Here is a 27,126-nt window from a genome sequence, read left to right on the forward strand (position 1 = left end):
TTTTTTAAATTTTTGTTTAATGTTGTTTTATGTTTTCAATATTTAACCTAAATGAAATAAGTGATAGCCTATATCTGAAACAATTTAATTTCTGAACCCTCTGATGCATTAATTAGGCTATAAAATAATGAAGTAACATTTTTTATTATTCACGTCAAAACAATATTCAATTATTTTCCCTAAATGAATGATGCGTTAAAAAAAATAGCCTAATAATAATTAATACAACAAAAGTGGTGTCGAAGTTACACTGCCCTTTTATTGCACTATATGATTTGAATTACTAATCGAAAGTCGAGTTTAAAGTGACAATTCATGCAGAAAGGACAGAAATGACCGTGAGGACCGTTATACATGATTTTGATGAGTATATTTTTACAGTGCGGTGGTTTGAACATTACACAAATAACTGTTAAACAGTCATTTAAAGCTATGACACTATAATGTAAATCATGCATAATTTTTCTGTCTTTTTTATTACAAAACTGTTTTTTTGTCCAGGAACACTACGCTGGCAAAATATGAAAGTCTTCAACAGACTGGCGCCTGGTTACATCACCTTGCCTTTAAGCTTCATGACATTATTTCTTCTGTACACTCAAAACGCCCCGATGGACGATACCACATACGCGTTTGATGATTTAATATTCGAACCTTCATGCTCCTGTAAAACTTGCGTCATGGGATTTCTGGACGATGACTGGTTCATTTATCGGTATAATCCCACCATACCAGCTCTCCTCAACAGAAAAAACAGCGTGTTACTTGAAGACACGAACAAATGGTGGAGGGTAAGACTTTAAAATATTAAAGGTGGGGTCCTATGATTCACTGTAGCCTACGCCAAGTGAAATAAATAAATACACAAAGCCTATAGTGTGTGTGTGTGTGTGTGCGTGTGTGTGTGTGCGTGTGTGCGCGTGTGCGCAAATTTGCTATTTTGCAAATTTGCTATTTGCTATTTGCATATTTGTGATAGCTCAGATTCCCTCAGGCATTTTATCCTGTAAAACATGATAGCCCCATTACATTAGTTATTCTCTTTAACTCCAATTGTCATGACAAGTTTTGGATTTTGAACTCAAGTGTTTAAGTTATCAAAAAGTAATCCATTGTCTTGACTATTTATGAGTTGAAACAAAGGTTGTCTTCCAATAGAGTTAACTTCTTTTTTTTTCCTTTTTTTTTTTTTTTATGGCTTTTTTTTTATGGCATTTTTTTTTTTTTTTTTTTTTTTTATGGCAGCAGGTTTCTAAAGGTCAACCAACTGAATATTTTACAATGGCAGTTTTCGATTTATGAGTAGTTCTTTTCATTTGACATATTCTGTACCAGAATAATTACTGCTTATCTTTTAGGCTTCTGCATATAGGCTACATCAAGAACATACATCAGGAATAGTTACTATAGTTTTATTAAGCTTAACTTCCTGATGTAGCCTATGCTGTTATCAGGATGTATGCAGAAATCTAGAAACAACAGTCAGGCAGCCAGTTGAGGAACACCCTGTGAAAGTGAAGATAAAAACATTAGCCTACACTGTTAGACCTTACCGGGTTTTTTTACAGTAAAATACTGGCAACACTGTTGCCAGTAAAATACTGCTAGTTGTACAGTTCTTTACTGTAATCTAGTTTGTTTCTGTAAAAATGCACTAAAATCTAATTCAAGTTAACTAATTACACTTGCAGAAACCGACTGCCTTAAATTGACCAACTGTCATTTAAATGTATTAACTAAAATTTATAATGCATTAATAATGTGAGCAAAATATTACTGTGAACTTCTTTCATTTGAGGCCACTAAAAAACTATTGAACGTAAAAAGATTTCCACTGGACCAACAACTACACAGCCACCGCCTGTTAAATAAAGCAACATGCAGCATATCATCAATGTTTGTAGATCTTCTCCTGGACTGAAGCACAGGCTCTACTCTTCTGCACAATGATGACCCAAAAAACAAGATTTTACAGTAAACTACTGGCAACCGTGTTGCCAGTATAAAACTGTTAAAATACATTTTGTGGGTGTGTCTTTTTATCTTACACTGTTAACCCTTTCAACCCCACAGGGAAATCCACACTACAACGAGTAAAAGTAACATTGAGACAGTGTTGCAGTGAGATAATTAAGGGAATATGTAAGTGATTGTTGAGCATTAGTGATGAACACCTGCTGTTAATAAGCAGAATCACTGAAGAAAAGAGAAACACAAGAACAGAAAATAGAGAAACACAATAACTACGACTGACTTCCAGCCATTACACATTATTATACTTATTATTAACCAGTATGACTTTATTTCTGTCATACAGAAGTTGTTATTGAAAATGTTTGTTTGAAGTTACCATTATAGAGATCAGTGTTTGCTTTAGTTGGGATGCTGATGCTAAAACATTCATTTTTCTTTTGCTGCTTGAGCTGTGTTTTTGCAAGTCACACTTATGCGCACACAGTTTATGAATGATTGCGGTTATAATGCTTATGATGACAAACTCATCATATTGCCTGTTCATTCACTAAGGAATTAATTCTTATTCATTCAGAGTTTTATCCTCGATCAAAAGTGTTACATTAGCACCACTGTGAAACTACTAATTTTTTAGACTAATTTTTTAACACATCATGCATAAACCAAAAAAACAGAGCTACAGTGTCTTACAGAAACACAGAGATATCACAATTTAGCACATGAATCTCAACAATGGTGACAGTATTTCTTTTTTTTTATTATTCATGCAGCAGTGCATGCTGGGAGTTTTATATTATCCTGGAACCCAGCATGCATTGCGACATGAAACTTTTCACCATTGTTGAGATTCATATGCTGATTGTTGATATCTGTGTGTGTCTGAGCCAAGACGGAGTAAAATAAAATTGAATGCACTATATGATCACAATATTCTTCAGAAGACCTGATTACAGAAATATTGATTTCATTTTGTAGATACACAGATGTATGCAAACAAATTACATAAACATAATTTCAGTGAATATATACAGGAAACATCTGAAAATTAGATAGTCCAAGATGATTGTGACATCATCACAAAAAAATAAAAACACCTGGTCATCTTCCTCTTGACTTTTTCTTGCCATAACAAATGTGCTTTATAAACTCACTGTTACAGCAGTCAGAGAGAGATGAATGGTAAGAAGTCAAGGGACAAGAGACCAACTAAAGCAAATACTGATCTCCATCATGGTGACAACAAACTTTATTCTTAACTAAATCTCTGTTAATTCTCAACAAGAACTTTTGTACATGTATGAAAGAAATAATCGTAAACTGGTTTGTAAACTGGTTTCACACTCAGTGTTGCTGGAAGTCAGTTGTAGTTTTTGTGTTTCTCTTTTTTCTGTTCTTGTTTGTCTGTCTCCTTCAGTAATTCTGGTTATCAGTGTTCATCAGTGTCTCAGTTCACTCACTTCTTTTCATTCAAGTGGACTTTATTAGTGAACTAGGGAATAGTGAATGAGGGTATAGGGTGTGATTGGGAAAACAGCCTCTGATTGTCGATTTTGAGCACTATTGATTCACAGTATTCCTGTAGGCTAGTTTTGTTTTCTACGGTATATTACTGTTTTAATGGAATATGGTATAATATTGTCAGAATTTGCCCTTTTTTTACAGCAAGGGCTAACAGTGTACCTATCTTGATACTAAGCTTGATGATCTTAACAAGATTGTTGTCTTGATGCTAATTTTGAATATTTCTATAGGGTCTACAACCGTCAAAGCTCAGAGTCAACTACACAAATGTGGTGGACACATTGTTTTCTCTCTTCCCCGATGAAGATCATTACTCAGACGCTGGTCCAGATCGCTGCAGAACCTGTGCTGTGGTGGGAAACTCTGGGAACCTCCTGAGATCCAACTATGGTCAACTAATAGACAGCCATGACTTTGTCATAAGGTATTAGGCCGGCGACACACTGGCTGCGTGGCGTGAACGTGGCGTTTCTGTTGCGTGTCAGCTAGCGGAGATAGGGTGCTTGGATGCGGCCGCCCCAGCCAGGGCCCCGTGCCAATTAGGGGCGCTTCAAACGCCGCCGATCTTGCGTCACTGGACAGGAACGGTGTTCTTCTTGATAGCATTCTTTAAGCGCAAGACGCGAGAGAACACGTCTGCATGCCCGCTGTTTTGTCTTAAATGGTTGAGAAAGAAAAACAGTAAGCCGAATCAGTGCACTGACAGCATATACTCGCTGCTGCCATTATGTTGATCAAAGAACAAAAGAAAAAGAAAATCACTCACTGAACTTTTCTAACTTTAATTAGCTTAATATTTTATTTGTCTGTTGTTCGGTGATGACTGCTCCAACTGCAACATGAGTCTGTGCATGCGACCTTGAGATGCGTTCCCTGTCAAACATAATTATCCTTATAAATATCCTTATTTTCCTAATTTTGTTAAACATTTTTCTGGATTTCTTTATCTTTATTTTATTTATTTTTTTAATTATTATTCGTATGCTATTTGTTTTTATACAATTTGTTCTGCAGAAGAAGAAAAAAAACACAACTATCCTGTTAATTCAGAATAGCAGAGATAGCCCATCCAATTTATTATTAATAATAATAATAATAATAATAATAATAATAATAGAGTAGCCTAGCCTAGGCCCATTTTATATGGTTTGCAGGCTAATAAAAGTGAATCAGAAAAACAAACGGTAGAAGTAACTTTACCCGTTTCTGAATATTAATTTAAATGTTGCACATAATAAATAGGCCTAATCAAAAAAGCACAAACATGACCATTGTAGGCTAATTAAAAAAATAAAATTTCGTTATATCGCAAACGTGAAATTGCGTTGCTTTCAATAGGCAATCTCATGCACGGGTTCGGAGTTTACAGTGTTGCAGCGCCGTTACATTATAGGCAATATTGAGCATCTGAATGTGCAAAATCTGTCCGTGGTGCTGAAACATTTTTACTTGACTGGTAAACTGTTTTCTTTGTTTTGTCAAAAAAAAAAAGTGGCTTTTCTTTGTGTTTTATTTAACATATAAGCTTACTTGGCTCAACAAGTGACACATTATTACATATGCATTCATCAGATATTTTACGTTTTTTTTTTTTTTGTTTTTTTTTTTACGGTTTTAATTTTAAAATGACTTGTTTAATATGAGAGTCTAGCTCCGCCCCTGCATAGCAGCAAAGACAACGTCGGCATGTATTGACGGCAAAATAGGCCACAGAATATTTCGTTCTGTATTGACAGGTGCAATATTTGAAAATCGATAATTATCATAAAATTACATTTATATCTGCATTTGTGTCAAAACCTAGAGACTTTCAAATATCAAAATGTAATTTATTAATATTCGTGTCAAAATGACATATCTTTTCCTATTCTATTTTGCCTGGAAACGCTTCCGGCACGCTTGCGTGTCGCGTGAAAAATAGGCGTCGGTTCTATTTCTAACATGAACGCGTTTGCAAGCTCTAACCTGTTAACATGGGAGCCGAAATAAAAACGGACACGCCACGCAGCCAGTGTGTAGCCGGCCTTAGAAGAACAGATTATTGCACAGAATAAGTCTGATAAATGTTCTCTATACAGCAGTGGTTCTCTACCCTGTTCGTGGTATATCTTTAGCAATAATCTTCTATAGGTAGCCTGTCAATACCCGTTGCCTGTTTTTCTCTCAGGATAAATAAAGGCCCGACAAAAGGTTACGAGAAGGACGTGGGGTCTAAGACCACTCACCGGATTATGTATCCCGAGAGCGCTGTGGACTTGGATGACAACACACATCTGGTGCTTTTTCCCTTTAAGATTCGTGACATGCAGTGGCTCATAAGCATCTTCACCACTAGACACATCACACGGTGAGTACTGTTTAATCAAACAATAAAAAAAAATCATGAAAGCAAATAAATGATTATCTATATCTTTTTGTTTCTCAGCACATACACAGGAGTCAAATCTTCAATCAAAGTAAACAAGAACAAGGTAAGTGCCCATGTCATTAAATCAATGTAAATGAAACTCATTTTTAAGCCCTATAATAAGCAGGAATGAATGTCTCAAATGTTTTGGTTTCTGTCCAGGTGATGATCCTCCACCCTGGTTTTATGAAATACGCCTACGAGAAATGGCTGCAGAAAAATGGCAAATATCCTTCTACTGGCTTCATTACAATAGTATTTGCCCTGCATGTCTGTGATCAGGTAAAACTGTTTGCATTTTTCACATGATGCTTCAGTTTTAAAATGGCATGTGCAAATTTAATCGTAATTTAAATGTAATCCCTCCCAAACTAAGTGCAAATAGCAATTTGAATTTTAAATAAAACAGTGTGCAATAATAACTGTTTGTTTATTGTTAACATAGTATGATTATATTTGTTAAAGTCATAAATGGATGCTGTATTATTGGAAGGGTCAGATTTAGGGGTATGGATAGGGTTTGTCCTTTCGGACAGGAATATTTTTCCAGTTTCAACAAAATATGTTGATCCAGGAACATGCCTTGCTTGGCAAAATTACGGTGAAGCCTGCACCCACCTTACTCTCCACTTCACTGATTCTGTTATCTGCTGGATTTCTTTGGTAATTCTGTCTGGCTCAATCAGATAATGGTGGCAGAGTTTGTGTAAATAGCCTCTGCCAAAAAGGTGGGCTATTTGCACTTGGTGACAGTCCTTAACTTTAATGATCATTTCCTTTTTAAATAACATTAATGTTATTAACATTTTGTATTTGCATATATGCCTTTCATCCCAGCCCCAAACCTTGTGCATGTCTTTTCAAAAATATTACCAATTTATTTAGTGGTAAAACTTGTAAATGAGAAAAAAATACTGAATGCACTATTAAGAAATGCATGTAGAAATGTACCGTTATGAAATGATATCTGAATAGCTTTTAACCCAGTGCCATATTGCCACCAGCTAGATAACCCCGAAATGGCAAAACTCCTGACAGCTCTGTCTTTTACACAGGTGAATGTCTTTGGGTTTGGAGCTACAAGTAATGGAACCTGGCATCATTACTTTGACAAATCTCACACTCACTTTAAAGGCGGCCCTCATAAAGGAGACATTGAAAACAAAACAATGCATCAACTTCAGCACAGAAACAAGATTTCAATATATAAAGGGTATTGATAAAGAAAACTGTTCTTACATTTAATGAAGGATTTCAGGATTAAAGCAGGCTATAATTAATGAATACAACATAAACAGAACAAAACAATGACCTGAACAAAGGTGAAACTTGGCTTGAGCGTAAACTTGACACAGCATAAACTCATGGAACGGCAGTTACACAAACAAAAGGCTCGTTTGAGATCAATCAATCAATGCATTTATAAAGCACAATAAAAGTCTAATGTTGGCATTTTGCTGTTTTAGAACGAATAATTTATGTTCGTATGCAATAAGCGAGTGTAAGATTACATTACAGTTTTTTCTCAATTGCTTTGGCACATTTGGAACAGTCTTAACTTTATCTGAACTGTACGCTGAATTGTCACTGTTTAAATGAACATCAGAACAAAAAAATTTAGTGACTCATAAAACATTCATGCTTCAAAACCTGCTTATTGTGTCAATACATTGGCCAATGACATCAAAATAAAAAATGTTTTGTCATCGTGTGATCCACACTGGTCAAAATGTTTAAATGTCTTTTCACCATGGTAATATTTGTTATATCCAAAATTAATGTTTTCTTTTTTTTTTTCTATTTTGTTGGCGTTAAGAGTGTGACCGTTTCACTGTGAATCAACTCATCAGTTTTGATCAACAAGACATTTGCATTTAGTTATTGTGCAAATTGTAGACTCTTTTCGCACACATGAAATTTGCTTAAATCAATAAGAAATTCAAATCTGATGTGAACAAGAAACTAATTGTTTAGAGATCTAAGCTTGTTTTGAGAAGAAGAAAAAAAATCTCATTCGAGAATTGAGCCATTTGCGGTAGAGAAGACTGTGTGAAAAATATGACAGAAAACAGATATGACTGACAGAAAAAATATGTGATTACACAACCATTAATACACTTGATGTTTGCTTTGCGTTTTCTGAGGAAAAGTTTCGGATAGAACAGTCCCTTCTGGCCGCAGTGAATAATGTGATCTGCTCCGAGTCCACGGGCTGATGCTGCTCTCTATAGGCACTGAATGGTATTTTTTACACCCTCCCATGAGCAAACCTTTTCTGATTATACAAAATGTTAATCATCCGTTGTTGGACTTAACTTCTGTCACGATCGCTCAGGAACTACATGCTGCATTAGATTAATTACGATAATTACAATTAATATGCAAATATACATTTTTAAACGATGCTTTACCCAAGAAGTGCATTACCTATTCTTACCAAGAATAGAATTTGTATTTTGACTGGTCTGGGCTCCATTTCCAAAATACGGTGGCCCACCCAGCGGGCACCTTGACGTCAATTTGACATCAACAAATAGTCAAGATTTTGACCACCATGTATGACATGTATGAATATGCATATTTTCATTATATTTTGTAATTATTTCCTTGTGGTTGTAAAGATGCTGAACAAAGGTATCAATCTGACATGTTTTTTCTGGTCCCTACATCTCAGGTCAATATCATTGACATTAAATCGATGTTGATTTGATGTCAGGACACAAGACGTCAAATTGATGTGAAATTTATGTCAAAACAATGTCTGAAATGTCTGAAAAAAGTATATTTATTACTCATTGTAAATCAATGTGACAACATCTAAAAGACCTAGCCTGAATGATCTTGAAAGTTAGGCCTAGGTCTATGTATTTTGCATGTGTGTTTTTATTTATTTAAATCCTGATTTCAAATAGATGCCCAGCAGGCACAGGATATAGACTACAACATCGGTCAGACGTTGGATTTTGGTTGAAAATGAAAGTCGGTTTGATGTCTAAATCCAATGTTTGTTTGACGTCAAGCTCCAACGTTGGGCAGTCGTTGAATTTTGGTTGGAATAAACCAAACAAAAAGGTGAAATGCATGGCCGTACACTTATTACCAGCTTCACTTAAAGCTAACCAGATTTACTTTATTTAATTTCGGGTTTAAAGAAATAATATTTTGTATTTTAAAGTCACCATGATGGTGGTTAGCGTTTGCTTTAGTTGTGCTCTTGACCCTTGACTCTTTAAATTAAACTTTTCTCTGGCTACTATAATTGAGTGTTTATAAAGCACATTTGTTGTAGTTAAAAAAAGCTATGAGAAAATGTGATCGGGTGATGTTGGCTGTTTATTGACGATGAAGACGACATCATCATGTATTTGCGTGAATCCTGATCTTATTCAGTGTCTAATGCTTTGATTATATAGGACTTGTGGTTTTAACATTGTTTTATTCCAAATATAAGTCATTTGATTCTACAGCATATCTAACAGTGCTGTTTATCAAAAAATATACTTGATTTTTAAAAACTATTTAGTGCACAAAACCCTTTATATGGCAGTACTTAGACACACACAGACATCAAGAAACTGCATATGAATCTCAACAATGGTGACAATCAAACAAAATATCCAGATAATCAGATCACCTCCAGCTGTATAATTGATTAAAGCCGCAATGCATGCTGGGAGGTATGGGTGAGTTTTGATTGGTGGTACCCAGCATGCACTGCAGCATGAAGCATTTCATTGATTGTCACCATTGTTGAGAGTCATACACTGATTCTTGATGGCTAAGTAATAATGTAGAGGAAAAAGATTAATGCATTAAATGTTTTGAAAATCCTTTATATTATTTGATAAACAACACTGCTCTCATGCTGTAAAATAAATTTTCTTCTATTATAAAACAACATTAAAAACACAAGTCCTATATAATCAAAGCATTAGACACTGAATAAGATCAGGGATTCAGGCAATTACATGATGATATTGTCATAATCATCAATAAACAGCCAACATCACCTGATCTAAATTTTCTCACAGCTTTTTTGCCACAACAAATGTGCTTTATAAACACACAATTACAGCAGCCAGAGAAAATTTTATACTAAAAAGTCAAGGGTCAAGAGTTCAACTAAAGCAAACGCTAACCACCATCATGGTGTCTTTAAAAATACAAAATATGATTTCATTAAACTGGAAATTAAATGAAGTAAATGTGGTTAGCTTTAAGTGAAGCTGGTAATAAGTGTACAGCCATGCATTTCACCTTTTTGTTTGGTTTATTCCAACCAAAATTCAACGACTGCCCAACGTTGGAGCTTGACGTCAAACAAACATTGGATTTAGACATCAACCCGACTTTCATTTTCAACCAAAATCCAACGTCTGACCGATGTTATAGTCTATCCTGTACCTGCTGGGATCAACATCATGACATCTTGACGTCAAATAAATGTTGAATTGACATCAAATGCCAACAAAGCATGACATCAAAATAACATCAAAATGACATCAGCAGAGGTCAAAATCTTGACATCAAATTGACATCGACACATTGACGTCAATATGACTTTCATTTTTGACCTATTTCGTGACGTAATTTTGACATCAATGTTTGATGTCACATTGATGTTAAATTGACATCAAATGCCCACTGGGCAGTAGTGCACAACACAACGAAATTTAAAAAGCAAACATAAGTTCACAACACAACGGAGATAAGCCACAACACAACGGAAAATCTACATAACAAAAAAATAAAGCCGCAACACAACGGAAATGCTCCCGACCATTAGAGGACTCTCGGAGTGCGATACAGTTAGTTTTCCTTGCCATTGTTCATTAGATGCCAGAAATCGAACCGACGCCTATTTTTCATGCGACACGTGTTGGAAGCGTTTCCAGGCAAAATAGAATAGGAAAAGATGTAATTTTGACACAAATACATATTAACAAATGACATTTTGATGTTTGAAAGCATTTTTTTACAGTCTGAAAGTAGGTTTAGCCTACACCGGCACGCGCATGCCCAGTGTTGGTGAATAGTCACGTGATCCGCGTTTTCAGTCGTTTTAATGTGGACTGAGATCAATTATAATACGCAGCTAAAACGCTGGTGTGGACGGAGATCGTATTCGTTTTAATTCTCCGTTTCTAAACTAAAACGCAGTAGTGTCTGTGGACGGGGCCTCAGTGTGAAGAACATTGTGAAAATCTAAAGAACCTTTTGTGGAATGGAAAGTCGTCACATGTGTTGTGCAGAAATTCAAACACAAATGACTCAGAATGACGATATCAAAATATTAATCCACAAAACCGAAACACACAGGAGATTCTTCAGGAACGGCAGACTCACGTTATGTATCTGTTATTTAGCGGTCATAAGTTTCAGAGTTCATATTTTTACTGAATTACAATGGTTGATCATCACCATGTTGGAGATTTGTGTTGGCTATATGCTCTACTCATTGCACCTTTTGCAACTTAATTGAAAAGGGTAAACTGTGTGCCTCTAGTTTTAAGAGGCGAATTATGTTCATGTCGTGTAGCTAACTTTGAACATAAAACATGGAAATTAAAAAACAAGGATTGTAGCTGCTTACATTGCTAAATGCTAAACATTGTTTAGTAGCCTTTACAATAAGCTTTACGTTTAAAAGACCTGCTACTCATTAGATTAACAATTATTTTAAGTAGATTTTAACTGGTTATTAATTGAGTTAACTTAAAAAGTTGAGTGTGATAGGTTGACTTTTTTTTTTTTAAGTTTACTCAACTTATTTATTTTTTAACAGTGAATGTTTTGTGAATCCGGCCCCAGATATTGTTTTTCTGTTCAGAACTTTAAAAACCAGCTCCAATCATAAGCCCCTTTCACACAGAGATTCCGGAAAATACACGGATAAAGTTTGATTTTGGTTCATTCACACTGCCAGAGATTTTCCGGAATCAGAGAGCGCGTTCACACACAACCCGTAAAAATTCTGTTAAGACACGTGACATCAATGTGACTTGTAATGTCTCAGCAGCGTCTTACATTTGCTTATGAGCTGCGATTTCTCTCTCCAAACCAAGCTTGTGCATTTTTTTTCTCTGATTCGATCATAAACTTGCGCATTACCTACCGTTTCACAGCTGGCGAACGATCCCGGCTTTTGTTCACACAGCGCGCTTTCCGGGACTGAACATGGCAATGTTATTAGGTCCCCAACCCGGCATCGATCCCGGGTCGTGTTTGCGTTCACACATAAGGTGTTCTGGCAATTTCCCAGCTGGGTCAATATCACTATAAAGTGCCTTTGGTGTCCTCATCAGAATCGCTCAGTCATCATGAACATAATGCAAAATAATGAAATTCTGAGGTTTTATTATAAATGGCCAAACACTTACACACATACAAGTACAATGATACGTCTCTTGAAATGTGTTTTTCTGATTTTATACCATTTTCTTTGATTGGATGTATGTGATTTTGGCATGTCCCACACGCTGCTCTGCTAACTTCAGTGAGTGTAAAAAGTGGTTAAATGACATAAAATTAAAATACTTTTTTAATGTACTTATTGTCCTCAGCAAGTTATTTAATAAAACAAGTAATTTTGATTATTTATATTTTATGTTCATAATAATATTAAGCAGTTTGCATGTGTCCCTGAAATTGCTGTCCACCCTGTCATTATGGGGTAAACGCCCATTTAAGAAACCAACTGATGAACTCAGTGACATCCCCTCCCCCATTTGGTCTTTCTTCAGTGGATGTTAAAACATCTGCAATACACACAGTACGTATCAACACTTATATTTCCTAATTTTCATCATATTGTGTTTGTAGTTACGTGTTGTCAAGCTTAAAGGGATAGTTCACTTTGAAATAAAATTTTGGTATGTTTTAGCTTACCTCAAGGGCATCCAAGATGTAGGTGTCTTTTTTCCGCAGTAGTTTCAATTTTGATATTTTTAGGTCAAACCGTTCTTGTCTGACAGTCATTTCATGCAGGTCTATGGATACTGTCTCAAAGAGCATGCACAAAGTCCCAATTAAAACAATTCCCCATCGTCCAAATTAAACAATTCCCCATCGTAAGTACACACTGATGGCCTAAGACACGAAACGAGCGGTTTGTGTGAGAAAACGAACAGTATTTATATCGTTTTTAGCTCTTATAACACACCCGCGTCCAAATGATCTGAGGGCTCGGGCGGGTATAGATATATACACTAGATGTCGCCTTGGCTACTGCAGTTCATTGGAACGAAACCGTAGCCAAGGCGACATCTAGTGTATATATCTATACCCGCCCGAGCCCTCAGATCATTTGGACGCGGGTGTGTTATAAGAGCTAAAAACGATATAAATACTGTTCGTTTTTTCACACAAACCGCTCGTTTCGTGTCTTAGGCCATCAATGTGTACTTACGATGGGGAATTGTTTAATTTGGACGATGGGGAATTGTTTAATTTGGACGATGGGGAATTGTTTTAATTTGGACTTTGTGCATGCTCTTTGAGACAGTATCCATAGACCTGCATGAAATGACTGACAGACAAGAACGGTTTGACCTAAAAATATCAAAATTGAAACTACTGCGGAAAAAAAGACACCTACATCTTGGATGCCCTTCAGGTAAGCTAAAACATACCAAAATTTTATTTCAAAGTGAACTATCCCTTTAACATGTCCAGCTTGTCATTGTGAAATATTAATTAATATAAAAACTTTTCAGAAATTCTAAATATATACTTTAAACAGTGCACAGTCAGCTTCAACAGTGAATCACTTTGCTAACTGCTGTACACCATGTGCTCATTAAATACTAACTTTAGCCAAAAAATGTCCACCCTGTTCCATGGTTCATGACAGGGTGGACATTTGCAACTCCTGAAAATCAGCCTGAGCAAGGACCCTCCTTCTTCTATATTGGTTAAGGGTTTCTTGAAGTTCCTGTTGTTTTTAAAATGTTCCCCCGTTCTCGTTCACCCATTAAAGCATTTGTCCACCCTGTCATGCCAAGTTCCACCCTGTCACTTTGTTGTCCACCCTGTCATTTTCAACTTTTATGATGAAAATAAACTAATTATTTTAACAAGTTACCAAAACCTTGTGTGTGATTTCTTAATAAACAAATGAGGGCCAGTTAGTATTGTTTTAAATTTTGACTAAATATCTTTATTGTTAGATTTTATTTAGAATAGAATGTGCAACTATCGCATATTTTATTGGGCAATACATATTTAAGCAGTAACTTCATTATTATAAAAATACTTTTACCATTAACTAAAATGTTTTGTTGGGAAAAGGACACATTATCTTTCCACAGATCTACATTTTATAATCACTATGCAATGAAAATGTATTTATTCTACTATGAATTTGTCCATGACAGGGTGGACATATTTTATCGTTTGCTTGTATATTGTCAGCTTGCAGTTCATTTATAAAAAGTGCTGGAGCTTGACCAATATGCATTTCTAACAGCCTAATGTCTCCTTAATACAACACATATAAAGTTAAATGGAAAATCTCAGATTTTTTTTAGGGAAATTGTGAAGTCTCAAAGGCACTTTATGGTGATTTTGACCCAGCTATTTGCTGGGATTATCGCGCATGTGTGAAAGGGGCCGTAGTGTAATATGTGTGCAGTGAGTGTCTAAATCAGCAGTTCCTCTTTCACTGAAGGGGTTTTTGTACGGCTCTGTATCACTGTGTTAATGGATATTGATAATACTGCTGACAGTAATAATCTCCTGCATCTTCAGGCTGGACATTTCTAATATTGAGCATGAAGTTTGTTCCTGATCCCCCATCAGTGAATCTCTCAGAAACTCCAGACACTTTGCTACCAACATAATAAAACAGGAGTTTGGGTGTTTGTCCGGGTCTCTGGTGATACCAGGCTAAACTGTTTGATACACTAGAACTGGAGCCGCAGTTGAGAGTGACGCTGCTTCCCACAGACACCAGATTCACGGATGGACTCTGAGTCAGAATGATCTCAGCAAAACAACCTGCCATCACAGCACATCAGTCAGTGTTACAGTCAAACACACAATACATGAGAAGAATGATACAACATTTATAAAGCACTTCTGAAAAAGCTCTGAATACTCAACACTAATCTCACCAGCAAGAGAAAGCAGTAGAGAGCAGATAATCAGAGCGTTTGCAGTCATCTTTGCTGAGAATGAGTGAGAAGAGACGAGACCTGCTGTTTACAGTCCTGACCGGCGGACAGTCCGTCTTAAACTAAGAGGTGGTGCACATATTCAAAGCGGCTTCCTTTCAGGAGAAAGTGTGTCACACTGATTTAAATAAATGAATTCAGTTTTAAAAGATATTTAATTCAATTTCTCTACTTATTAAGAATGTGTCAGTATCATCTGATTTTTCTCAATAGTTTGCTATATGCTGATGATTTCTAATAAACATTCAGTAGTTGAACATCATGAATCAACTGGAGTTTAGATTGCAATGTTTAAATGTAGAATCATATATTATGAAATTTTTCCTTTTTAAAAAATTAAATGTGTATTATTATTATTATTATAATTGAACTGTAATCGACCAACACTAAATCAAATGAAAGATGTTGTTTTGGAGATGCAGTGAACAGTGCAGTTACTGAAGCGTTCAGGAGGTTTTTGTACATCTGCTCTATTAGTTTGTATTACTGTGGTTCACTTTCGGCAGCGGCACCAGACTGGATGTTGGCAGTAAGTAAATAATTAAATTATTTTAATGCAGTGCAGTGTTATCATATTTAGTCATATTTTTTATGACATTATGAATGTTTTACTTTTTCTTGTGGAACAAAAAAATGTGGATATGCTTAAATGTGGATTTACTGTATGCTTACAGTAAATATAGTGTAGGTTTATATGTGAGAGTTGTTAATACAGACATACTAAAAAACTCTTGACTACAAAAAAAAACAAAAAAAACATTTTGAACATTTTCACCTGTATTGACCAGGAAAAGAGATACATTTGATAAATATTGACATGCTATAAAAGCGCTGAGAAGAATATGTTTTTGAAATGTGACATACTACTTAGAATAAATGTATAAATAAATACATACATAGGCTACATACATACTGTACATAAATACATACATACCCATAACATAACTGAATTCAAAATGTACTATAGATTTTCAACCTACTTTGAAATAAAACAATTGTAAAACTCATTCATGAAATATAAATTTGTTTTGAAAAACAGATATTGTATTTTATTATATTTTTAGAATTTCTATATAATTTATTTTACTTTATTTTAAAATAATTAAAAATGTTTAATTATAATATATTATACAATTTAAAATATATTTTACACCTCCCTTCTGGAAAAAAAGGTGCAATTTAGGATACTTTTAAGAGTACTTATTACAAAATAATAATATGCTTTAACATTATACTTTAGTGTGAAACAAAATTTATGTTTTTAGACACTGAATTGCATGTTATTTAAAAAAAATCGTATGGCTTAAGTTCATATGAAATGCAATTAGCTAAACTTTAGAGTGCTTTTAAACTCTTAAGCTATAGGCTTAATTACATCTTTATTTGTAATTTCATAATTACTTCTATTGTCTTTGAAATATGGTTAAAATATCCTTTAATGCAATTTCTATTGAAACATGCCCATATATAAATATACTTTTGATTGATTACACATTTGTAAAGATGAAGCTTCAATTTAGTACATTTAAAATATATTAACTTGCAATGGAACATCGAATAACACAGTTAAAATTATAATGAAGTTATTTACATGTACTTTAGTACATTTTTCAATACATCAAAATAACTGTACTTCTTTAAAGCGTACTTAAGTGTGTTGAGAAACTAGTCATGAAAGTGTCTCTCTTAAAGTGCACTTAAGTGGCCATTTTTATTATATTATTTTGTCTATTTAAGCTGAAGGTAATAATGTTGTCTGTAACTTTAACCTCTAATAACATTGAAGATGTTTGTTAAGTGAGTTGTTTGTCGTCCCGCTGCTCTTCTTCTCTCAGGCAACACTCCTCCTAAAGTGATCATCCTGCCCCCGTCCAGTGCAGAGATCTCCTCTCTGAACACAGCGACACTGCTGTGTGTGGCCAGCGAGGGCTTTCCGTCAGACTGGAGCCTGAGCTGGAAGGTGGACGGGAGCAGCAGGGCTCAGGAGAGCAGCGCTGGGCTCCTGCAGAAGGACGCTCTGTACAGCTGGAGCAGCAGCCTGACTCTCTCTGAGCAGGAGTGGATGAAGAGCGTCTCAGTGAGCTGTGAGGTCACACGGAGCGGCCAGCCTGCAGTCACTGCACAACTGAGGAGAGATCAGTGTTCAGATCAGTAGATCCGCTCAGTCTCTCCTCTGGCTTCTGCTTCATCCTTCTGGCTGATGTCTCTCTTCTGCTTCTCGGAGTTCATTCACACAAGAGCATGCTATAGTATTCTGTTATATTTTAAATAAAATGAATAATACTGTGTCTGTCTTTGTTTCATTTTTATGATTTGAGATAAAATCTAATTTGTTTTTAACCATTTACTGTTTTATATCCTGACATTACAAATCAGTGTTTAGAAGTACAAATATTCCAATAAATGTTCTTGTAAAAAAATGTAGTCTCTCAAGTCTGCATCAAAAAATAAATAAATAAATATTAGATGAAGTTACATTGTGAGACATGTTGACTTCCCTAAAAAGTATTTCATCTCAAAAACCCAAATAAATTTCACTCAGCGAAGCATGACAACACCTGCACAGTAAATTATGAAACTATAAAGTCATCTTGAAACAGCATTTGCAAGTGTGTTATTGTTGAAAAAATCTAAACCTTCTCAGTAATTAAAATGAATCTAAAATTAAATTAAAAATATTAAAAAAACAAAGGTCCAAAAGTTTTTTTTTTTTTTTTTTTGTTTTTTTTTCTGCAGTGATTCCACAGAAGAACTATTTTTTGGTTTCCCAAAGAACCTTTCAGTGAACAGTTCTAAAAAGAACCAATTTTTTCCCAGTGTGAAGAACATTGTGAAAATCTAAAGAACCTTTTGTGGAATGGAAAGTCGTCACATGTGTTGTGCAGAAATTCAGACACGAATGACTCAGAATGATGATATCAATATTCTTTAATCAACAAAAACTGAAACACACAGAAGATCCTTCAGGAACGGCAGACTCACGTTATGTATCTGTTATTTAGCTGTCATAAGTTTCTGAGTTCATATTTTTACTAAATTACAATGGTTGATCATCACCATGTTGGAGATTTGTGTTGGCTATATGCTCTACTCAGTGCAACTTTTGCAACTTATTTGAAAAGGGTAAACTGTGTGCCTCTAGTTTTAAGAGGCTAATTATGTTCATGTCGTGTAGCTAACTTTGGAAATAAAACATGGACATTAAAAAACAAGGATTGTGTCACGGAGTCAACAGAGCCATCACTTCCACCCACTGCCACTGATCACTGCACTCCGCCCACCAGATCACAGTCACCTGAGTTCTGATCACCTGCACGTCATGATTGCACTCCCTTTATCAATCACTGTTTCCTGCACCTCAGTGTCTGGTCTTGTCTCTACCTGGTTCAGAATTCTTACCAGCTTTATCTATCTGTAGATCTACTTACCTGATGTCCTGCTGTTTTCCCATCGTTGATCATCCTGTGTGTCATCGTCAAAGTCATCATCTTCATCTGTAAAGACATTATTCAAGTTCAGCTAAGTGTTCACCATATCAGCATTGCTATCATCGTTCATCTCATCCTGCATCGCTCACTCTGCACTTTAATAAAGTTTGTTTGTTTGTACACTCTACCTTGTCTGCCTTATTATGGATGTGACAGAAGACCAGACCAACAACATGCAGAGCACGAGCACTTTTGCCATGGATCCCTTCGCCGAATTGGTGAACGCAGTTTGTCAGTCACTTCCTCCTCTACCCACCACTTCTTCACCTGCTGTCTCTGCCAGTCCCATGGCCCGACCAGCAACATACAGCGGCAAAGCAGAGAATTGCAGGGGTTTATTCTTCAGTGCAACCTCATCTTTACACTACTGAGCGTGCATTGCGTTTGTGATCTCACTCCTCTCCGGTCGTGCTCTTCAGTGGGCTCAAGCACTATGGCAAGCCGAAGTTCCCGTTACTAAGTCATTGTCTGCATTTCTTAGGCATTTTAAAGAAGTCTTCAGTCAAACCATGTCCACTCTATCGGTCCACGATCATCTTTTTCACCTTCGACAAGGTAAACGATCGGTGGGTTCCTATGCCTTGCAGTTCCGTACACTTGCTGTGGCAAGTGGATGGAATGAAGCAGCTCTTCTCACAGCCTATCGTCAAGGTTTAGATCCTGAGATTCGTCAACTAATGGTTGTTCACGATGATAATATGGGATTAGAGAACTTCATCCAGAAATCTATCCGAGTTGCCCAACGACTTACTGCTTGCTCATCATTTCAACCCGCTTGCATCCTCCGCCTCTGGAACCATCTGCTGCCCTTCCAACACCAGAACCCATGCAGGTAGATTCTTACCATCTCACACTGGCGGAGCGTCAAAGTCGATGGTTAAATCATCTATGTTTGTACTGTGGAGGAGACGGACACATCATCTCCAACTGTTAGTTACAAGTTACAAGAAAAAAAGAGAAAAAGAGTAGACTGAAAAGAGATTTACCCAAACACACATTGTGTTGCAGTGACTGACACCTCCGTGAGCCAACACTAGTGGCACATTGATAAAGCGCGCCCACAGGCTGCGTGGGCGCTGTTTCCAGCAATGAGCAGATGAGAGGGTCAGATCAGAGCGGATTAGACAAAATCGCAGCACAGAGTGTTTCTTCAGAAACTCCTTGCATTAAACATTTGGATGCATCAGCTTAAAGTAGTGTTGTTGAAGAGTGAAGAGTGAAGCGGAGATCGGAGGAGAATAGATGGAATGGATTTGAGAGTGAAGCGATGTGGATAAATTTCCTTTTATGAAATAGTGATTCTATTTCGTTTTGGTGAGTGAAAATTCAGATATTAATCTGATTCATATAAACGATAAGCCACAATTTCCAGAAAATTTCAGTAAGAGTTGAGTTTGAGCTGGCCGCGTGCAATGCGTGAGCTGAATTGAATAGCACTAGCTACCACATATAACGTTAAAAAATGCTAATTGTCATAAAATGTGAGCGATTGATTTATAAGCATTGATGAGTTTAATAACTGTCAAGAAGTTAGATTGATGTGTTATTTTGGACATGTATATGATTTGTTCTGAGATTAATTATTGTGTTTGGCTTGTATTTTGCAAGGCTGTTTTTTTTTTTTGTGTGTGTGTGTGTGTGTTTGTCTATGTGAACGTGATCCCCAGCGAAAGATTTCTGTTTTGTGCCAAACATAATCTCCTGGAGAGGAATTGTCTGATTAAATGACATGATTGTATGCGCACAAATGGCGAGCTAGCTGCCCATGGACCCGTTCCACTTTGAACTGTGCTTTGTGACCATCAAATGGTAGGACAATTATGATTTTTCTTGTTTTTTTTCGGACACGAAAGACTATTTCCTCGAATTTGTTTTATTTTTGCTCTTGAAAAGGAGAGACTTTATTTTTTGGAACTTAAACCGATCGAGAGTTACATGACTCTCTGAACTGAGACATTTGATTCGCAAGCTCCGATCAATTGAGTCGTTTAATCATTTGTTCAACTGAGTCAATTTGTTGTGTTCTGTATTTCCAATTACTGTTTTGTTTTGAAAAGAAAAGTGAACTATGGGAAGAACTTCTAAATCTGAATTTATTTTGGGTCAAATTGAATATATAATCACATTTATTTATTTATTTATTTTGTACATTGGGTTTTGTACATTTTGAATGTAATATTTTGTTTTATTAATGTAATTTATTTTAGCTAAGGTGAAAGAGACAGACTAAGTGTTGAGTTTTGAGAGTCCACTTCATTTACACATTGAGTGAAAAATATGAAACTTCATTGAATTGAAGCTGTTGAGTTGTTAAATCTTTCAGCCTAGAAGAAACAATAGAAGAGTTGATGACAATGTTTTTTTACTGACTGTCATTGATTAATTGTTCACATGTAATTAATTTGAATTGAAACAAACTACAAATAGAACAAAATAGTCAGCCATTCACTTACCTGCTTCATCATTTCCTCCCTCCAGTAGACGTTCCTTACTTCTGATCATAGTGGCCCATATTGAATATCATTACTGGGTGTAGCACATCAGTTACGTTGCACGCTACACACTACACATGGGACTGTGCCATCGACCTGCTTCCTGGGGCGACTCTACCCAAGGGTCGAGTTTATCCCCTGCCCATCCCGGAACAGAAGGCCATGGAGGAGTACATCAAGGAAGCACTTCAACAGAATTGCATTCTTCCTTCCACGTCCCCTGCCGCTTCCAATTTCTTTTTTTTGTGGCGAAGAAGGACGAAGGTTTGCGGCCATGCATTGATTACCAGACTCTCAACTCACAGACCATCAAGTACAGTTATCCCCTTCCTCTGGCCTAGAACAGCTACGTGGTGCCTGCGTATTCTCCAAGTTGGATCTGCGAAGTGCCTACAATTTAATTCGTATCCACAAGGGTGAGGAATGGAAGACGGCCTTCGTGAAACCCTCTGGGCACTACGAATACCGGGTCATGCCCTATGGTCTGCCCAATGCTCCTTCAGTCTTTTAAGTTTACACGAACGAAATATTCCGAGATTTCATTCATCGATTTGTCATTGTCTATATCGACGATATCCTGATTCTCCAAGAACCTTAATGAGCACCGTCAACATGTGAAGCAGGTCCTCCAGCGCCTTGGAGAACAACATCTCTACCTGAAATTACAGAAATGTGAGTTCCACACCTCCACTGTCCACTTTCTCAGGTACATCATAAACCAACGAGGAATCCAGATGGACCAGAGGAAGGTGTAACCATCCGGACCTGGCCTCAACTCGTCACCATCAAAGAACTTCAGAGATTCCTCAGATTTGCAAACTTTTACCGTAGGTTCATTCACAACTACAGTCTTCTCAGCTCTCCCCTGACTTCACTCCTCATAACCCGGCCCAAGTCTCTGTCCTGGAACCCAGAAGCCACCACTGCATTTGCCACCCTCAAAGAAGCTTTCGCCACCGCTCCCATCCTGATCCTGACTTGCCGTTCACCGTAGAAGTGGATGCTTCATCTACAGGAGTGGGAGCGGTACTTTTGCAGTGGCAGGGGAACCCCCCACTACTCCATCCATGTGCCTTCTACTCCAAAAAGCTGTCCCCGGCGGAGCAGAATTATGACATCGGCATCAGGGAACTCCTCGTCATCAAACTTGCACTAGAGGTATGGAGACATTGACTGGAGGGAGCCAAACACAAATTTAAAAAAGTAATCACCGACCACAGAAACCTTGAATATTTCAGAGAAGCTTGTCGTCTCAATCCTCGTCAAGCCAGATGGTCCATCTTCACAAGATTCAAATGCCTTGTCACTTACTGACCTTGACACATGAATTCCAAAGCCGATTCTCTCGTCGTCTTCAACTTAATCTGGAATCCACTACTCCTGAACCCATCCTCCCTCCAGCCATGATCGTCAGTCCCATCCTCTGGTCTATAGATGAAGACATTCGCCTAGCCACGCAAACTGAACCTGCTTAGCCGGGAGGTCCTTAACTCGGCTCACACCTCTCCGGGCTCTGGACACCCAGGTAGCCAGCGAACCCTCTCGCTCCTCAGTCAACGCTACTGGTGGCCCTCTATGACCCAAGACATCTCCCGATATCTCAAGGGCACCTCAGTCTGTGCCTTCACCAATACTCCCCGTCGACTGCCAGCACGCAAACTGGTCCCACTACCAATTAATCTTCGCCCATGTTCCCATCTGGGAATCGACTTCATGACCGACCTTCCACCCTCTGAATCCAATACCTGCATCTTCGTCATTGTCGACCGATTTTCCAAAGCCTGCAAATTGATCCCTCTAAAGAGTCTGCCTGCAGCCTTCGAAGCATCCGAAGCACTTTTCCACAATGTCTTCCGTCATTTCGGCCTTCCTGAAGATATTGTATCCGACCGAGGTCCTCAGTTTATCCATCCCATGTCTGGAAAGCCTTCTTCAAGCTCCTCTGAGTCTCCATCAGTTTATCTTCCGGTTATCATCCTCAGACCAACGGCCAGACTGAGCGTAAGATCCAAGAGATCGGGAGATACTTGAGGTCATACTGCCACCAGAACCAGAACAGCTGGAGCCGGTTCCTTCCCTGGGCGGAGTATGCCCAGAATTCTCTTCGCCAGTCTACCACCGGGCTTACTCCGTTTCAGTGTATCCTCGGATATCAACCTCCCCTGTTTCCCTGGTCCGGTGAGCCATCTGAGGTTCCAGCTGTTAACCACTGGTTCGAGCAGAGCGAGAGGGTGTGGGACTCAGCTCATGTACATCTACAGCAGGCAGTGCGGAGACACACAGCTCAGGCCAACGCCCGAAGATCTGAGGCACCACAGTATCAACCTGGACAAAAAGTATGGTTATCCTCCCGAGATATCCGTCTTCGCCTGCCTTGCCGTAAGCTGAGTCCCTGTTACATAGGTCCTTTTACCATACAGAGGCCGCTCAACAACGTCACCTACCGGCTCAACCTTCCTGCACAGTATTGTATATCACTGTCCATGTTTCCCTCCTGAAACCTTATTCTGAACCTTTGTCTCCTCCTCACACAGAACCCAGTAAAGCTGAAGTACCTCCTCCTCCCGAAGTCGCCGATAAAGGGCTCATCTACAGAGTCCAATACATCAACTTGCGACGACGGGGTAACCGGCTGGAATATCTGGTCGATTGGGAGGGGTACGGTCCAGAGGAACATTCCTGGGTAGCTCAAGATGACATGCTTGACCCCTCCCTTCTAACCCAGTTTCATCAAAGATCATCCTACTCGTCCTGCACCCAGAGGTCGAGGTCGTCCCCGTCGTCTCAGTTTCCGGCCGTCTGGAGCCGACCGTGGAGGAGGGGGTACTGTCACGGAGTCAACAGAGCCATCACTTCCGCCCACTGCACCAGATCACTGCACTCCGCCCACTAGATCACAGTCACCTGAGTTCTGATCTGCACGTCATGATTGCACTCATCTCATTGTATCCTGCATCACTCACTCTGCACTTTAATAAAGTTTGTTTGTTTGTACACTCTACTGTCTGCCTTATTATGGATGTGACAGATTGTAGCTGCTTGCATTGTTAAATGCTAAACATTGTTTAGTAGCCTTGACAAAAAGTTTTGTTAAAAAGACTACCTGCTACTCATTAGATTAACAATTTATTTTAAGTTGATTTTAACTGGGTATTATAGTTAACTTAAATTGAATCCAATAGGTTGCCTTTTTTTTTTTTAAGTTAGCTCAACTTATTTTTTTAACAGTGTAATAACAGATATTGTTTTTCTGTTCAGAACTTTAAAAACCGGCTCCAATCATAGTGTATGATGTGTGCAGTGAGTGTCTAAATCAGCAGTTCCTCTTTCACTGAAGGGGTTTTTGTACGGCTCTGTATCACTGTGTTAATGGATAATCATAACGCTGCTGACAGTAATAATCTCCTGCATCTTCAGGCTGGACATTTCTGATATTGAGCATGTAGTTTGTTCCTGATCTCCCATCAGTGAATCTCTCAGAAACTCCAGACACTTTGCTACCAACATCAGAGAACAGGAGTTTGGGTGTTTGTCCGGGTTTCTGGTGATACCAGCCTACATAAGTCGATACACTAGAACTGCTGGACCCGCAGTTGAGAGTGACGCTGCTTCCCACAGACACCAGATTCACGGATGGACTCTGAGTCAGAATGATCTCAGCAAAACAACCTGCCATCACAGCACATCAGTCAGTGTTACAGTCAAACACACAATACATGAGAAGAATGATACAACATTTATAAAGCACTTCTGAAAAAGCTCTGAATACTCAACACTAATCTCACCAGCAAGAGAAAGCAGTAGAGAGCAGATAATCAGAGCGTTTGCAGTCATCTTTGCTGAGAATGAGTGAGAAGAGACGAGACCTGCTGTTTACAGTCCTGACCGGCGGACAGTCCGTCTTAAACTAAGAGGTGGTGCACATATTCAAAGCGGCTTCCTTTCAGGAGAAAGTGTGTCACACTGATTTAAATAAATACATTTAGTTGTAAAAGATATTTAATTTAGTTTCTAGCTTATTAAGAATTTGTCAGTATCATCTGATATTTCTCAATAGTTTCCTATATGCTGATGATTTCTAATAAACATTCAGAAGTTGAACATCATGAATCAACTGAAGTTTAGATTGCAATGATTAAATGTAGAATCATATATTATGAACATTTTCCTTTTTAAAAAACTTAAATGATTATTATTATTATTTTAATTGAACTGTAATCGACCACAACACTAAATCAAATGAAAGATGTTGTTTTGGAGATGCAGTGAACAGTGCAGTTACTGAAGCGTTCAGGAGGTTTTTGTACATCTGCTCTATTAGTTTGTATTACTGTGGTTCACTTTCGGCAGCGGCACCAGACTGGATGTTGGCAGTAAGTAAATAATTAAATTATTTTAATGCAGTACAGAGTTGTCATATTTAGTCATATTTTTTATGACATTATGAATGTTTTACTTTTTCTTGTGGAACAAAAAAATGTGGATATGCTTAAATGTGGATTTACTGTATGCTTACAGTAAATATAGAGTAGGTTTATATGTGAGAGTTGTTAATACAGACATACTAAAAAACTTTTTTTTAAAAGTTTTGAACATTTGCACCTGTATTGACCAGGAAAAGAGATTAATTTGATAACTATTGACATGCTATAAGAGCATGAGAAGAAATGTTTTTGAAATGTGATATAATACTTAGAATAAATATACAAATTAATAATTAAATTAATACATAAATAAATACCAATTAAATACCTGTATTCAAAATGTACTATATTACAGATTTTCAACCTACTTTGAAATAAAATAATTGTAAAACTAATTTATGAAATATAAATTTGTTGTTTTGAAAAACAGATTTTGTAATACATTATATAGAATTTCTCATTTAAACTTTAAAATTTATTTCAAAATAATTTAAAATGTATAATTATAATATATAATACAATTTAAAATATATTTTACAACTCCCTTCTGGAAGAAAAGTGCAATTTAGGATACTTTTAAGAGTACTTATTACAAAATAATAATATGCTTTAACATATACTTCAGTGTGAAACAAAATGTATGTTTTTAGACACTGAATTGCATGTTTAAAAAAATTATTATGGCTTAAGTTCATATGAAATGCAATTAGCTAAACTTTAGAGTGCTTTTTAACCTACTTAAGCTAGGCTTAATTACATCTTTATTTGTAATTTCATAATTACTGCCATTGTCTTTGTAATATGGTTAAAAGATACTTTAATGTAATTTATATTGAAACGTGTCCATCATATATTTAAATATACTTATGATTGATTACACATTTGTAAAGATGAAGTTGCAATTTAGTAAATTTAAAATTTATTAACTTGTAATTGTAATATCGAATAACACACTAGAGTTAAAATTATAATGATTTACTCTACATTCTTTAAAGCATCACAAAACAGTATTACAAGGTGCACTTTTTTAAAAGCATACTTAAGTGTGTTAGGAAACATAGTCATAAAAGTGTCTCTCTTTAATTGCACTTAAGTGGCCTTTTATTATATTACTTTGTCCGTTTAAACTGATGGTAGAAATGTTGTCTGTCACTTTAATCTGTAATAACATTGAAGATGTTTGTTAAGTGAGTTGTTTGTCGTCCCGCTGCTCTTCTTCTCTCAGGCAACACTCCTCCTAAAGTGATCATCCTGCCCCCGTCCAGTGCAGAGATCTCCTCTCTGAACACAGCGACACTGCTGTGTGTGGCCAGCGAGGGCTTTCCGTCAGACTGGAGCCTGAGCTGGAAGGTGGACGGGAGCAGCAGGGCTCAGGAGAGCAGCGCTGGGCTCCTGCAGAAGGACGCTCTGTACAGCTGGAGCAGCAGCCTGACTCTCTCTGAGCAGGAGTGGATGAAGAGCGTCTCAGTGAGCTGTGAGGTCACACGGAGCGGCCAGCCTGCAGTCACTGCACAACTGAGGAGAGATCAGTGTTCAGATCAGTAGATCCGCTCAGTCTCTCCTCTGGCTTCTGCTTCATCCTTCTGGCTGATGTCTCTCTTCTGCTTCTCGGAGTTCATTCACACAAGAGCATGCTATGATGTTCTG

At 37.3% G+C, this 27,126-nt stretch overlaps 1 protein-coding gene across 1 annotated transcript; it reads left to right on the forward strand.

The window, feature by feature from the left end:
- Window positions 1-536: 536 nt before the first annotated feature.
- Window positions 537-7,122, forward strand: LOC307155703 (CMP-N-acetylneuraminate-beta-galactosamide-alpha-2,3-sialyltransferase 1-like; the record flags this gene model as incomplete). The annotated part of the gene is made up of 6 exons (XM_079866546.1): window positions 537-791; window positions 3,726-3,919; window positions 5,663-5,842; window positions 5,921-5,966; window positions 6,065-6,184; window positions 6,958-7,122. The coding sequence occupies exons 1-6, from the start codon at window positions 576-578 to the stop codon at window positions 7,120-7,122; spliced, it is 921 nt and encodes a 306-aa protein (XP_079722672.1). The 5' UTR covers window positions 537-575.
- Between the last annotated feature and the right edge of the window lie 20,004 nt (window positions 7,123-27,126).

Source organism: Squalius cephalus (assembly GCF_949319135.1).
Source record: "Squalius cephalus genome assembly, chromosome: 1".
In the NCBI taxonomy this organism is placed as follows: Eukaryota; Metazoa; Chordata; class Actinopteri; order Cypriniformes; family Leuciscidae; genus Squalius; species Squalius cephalus.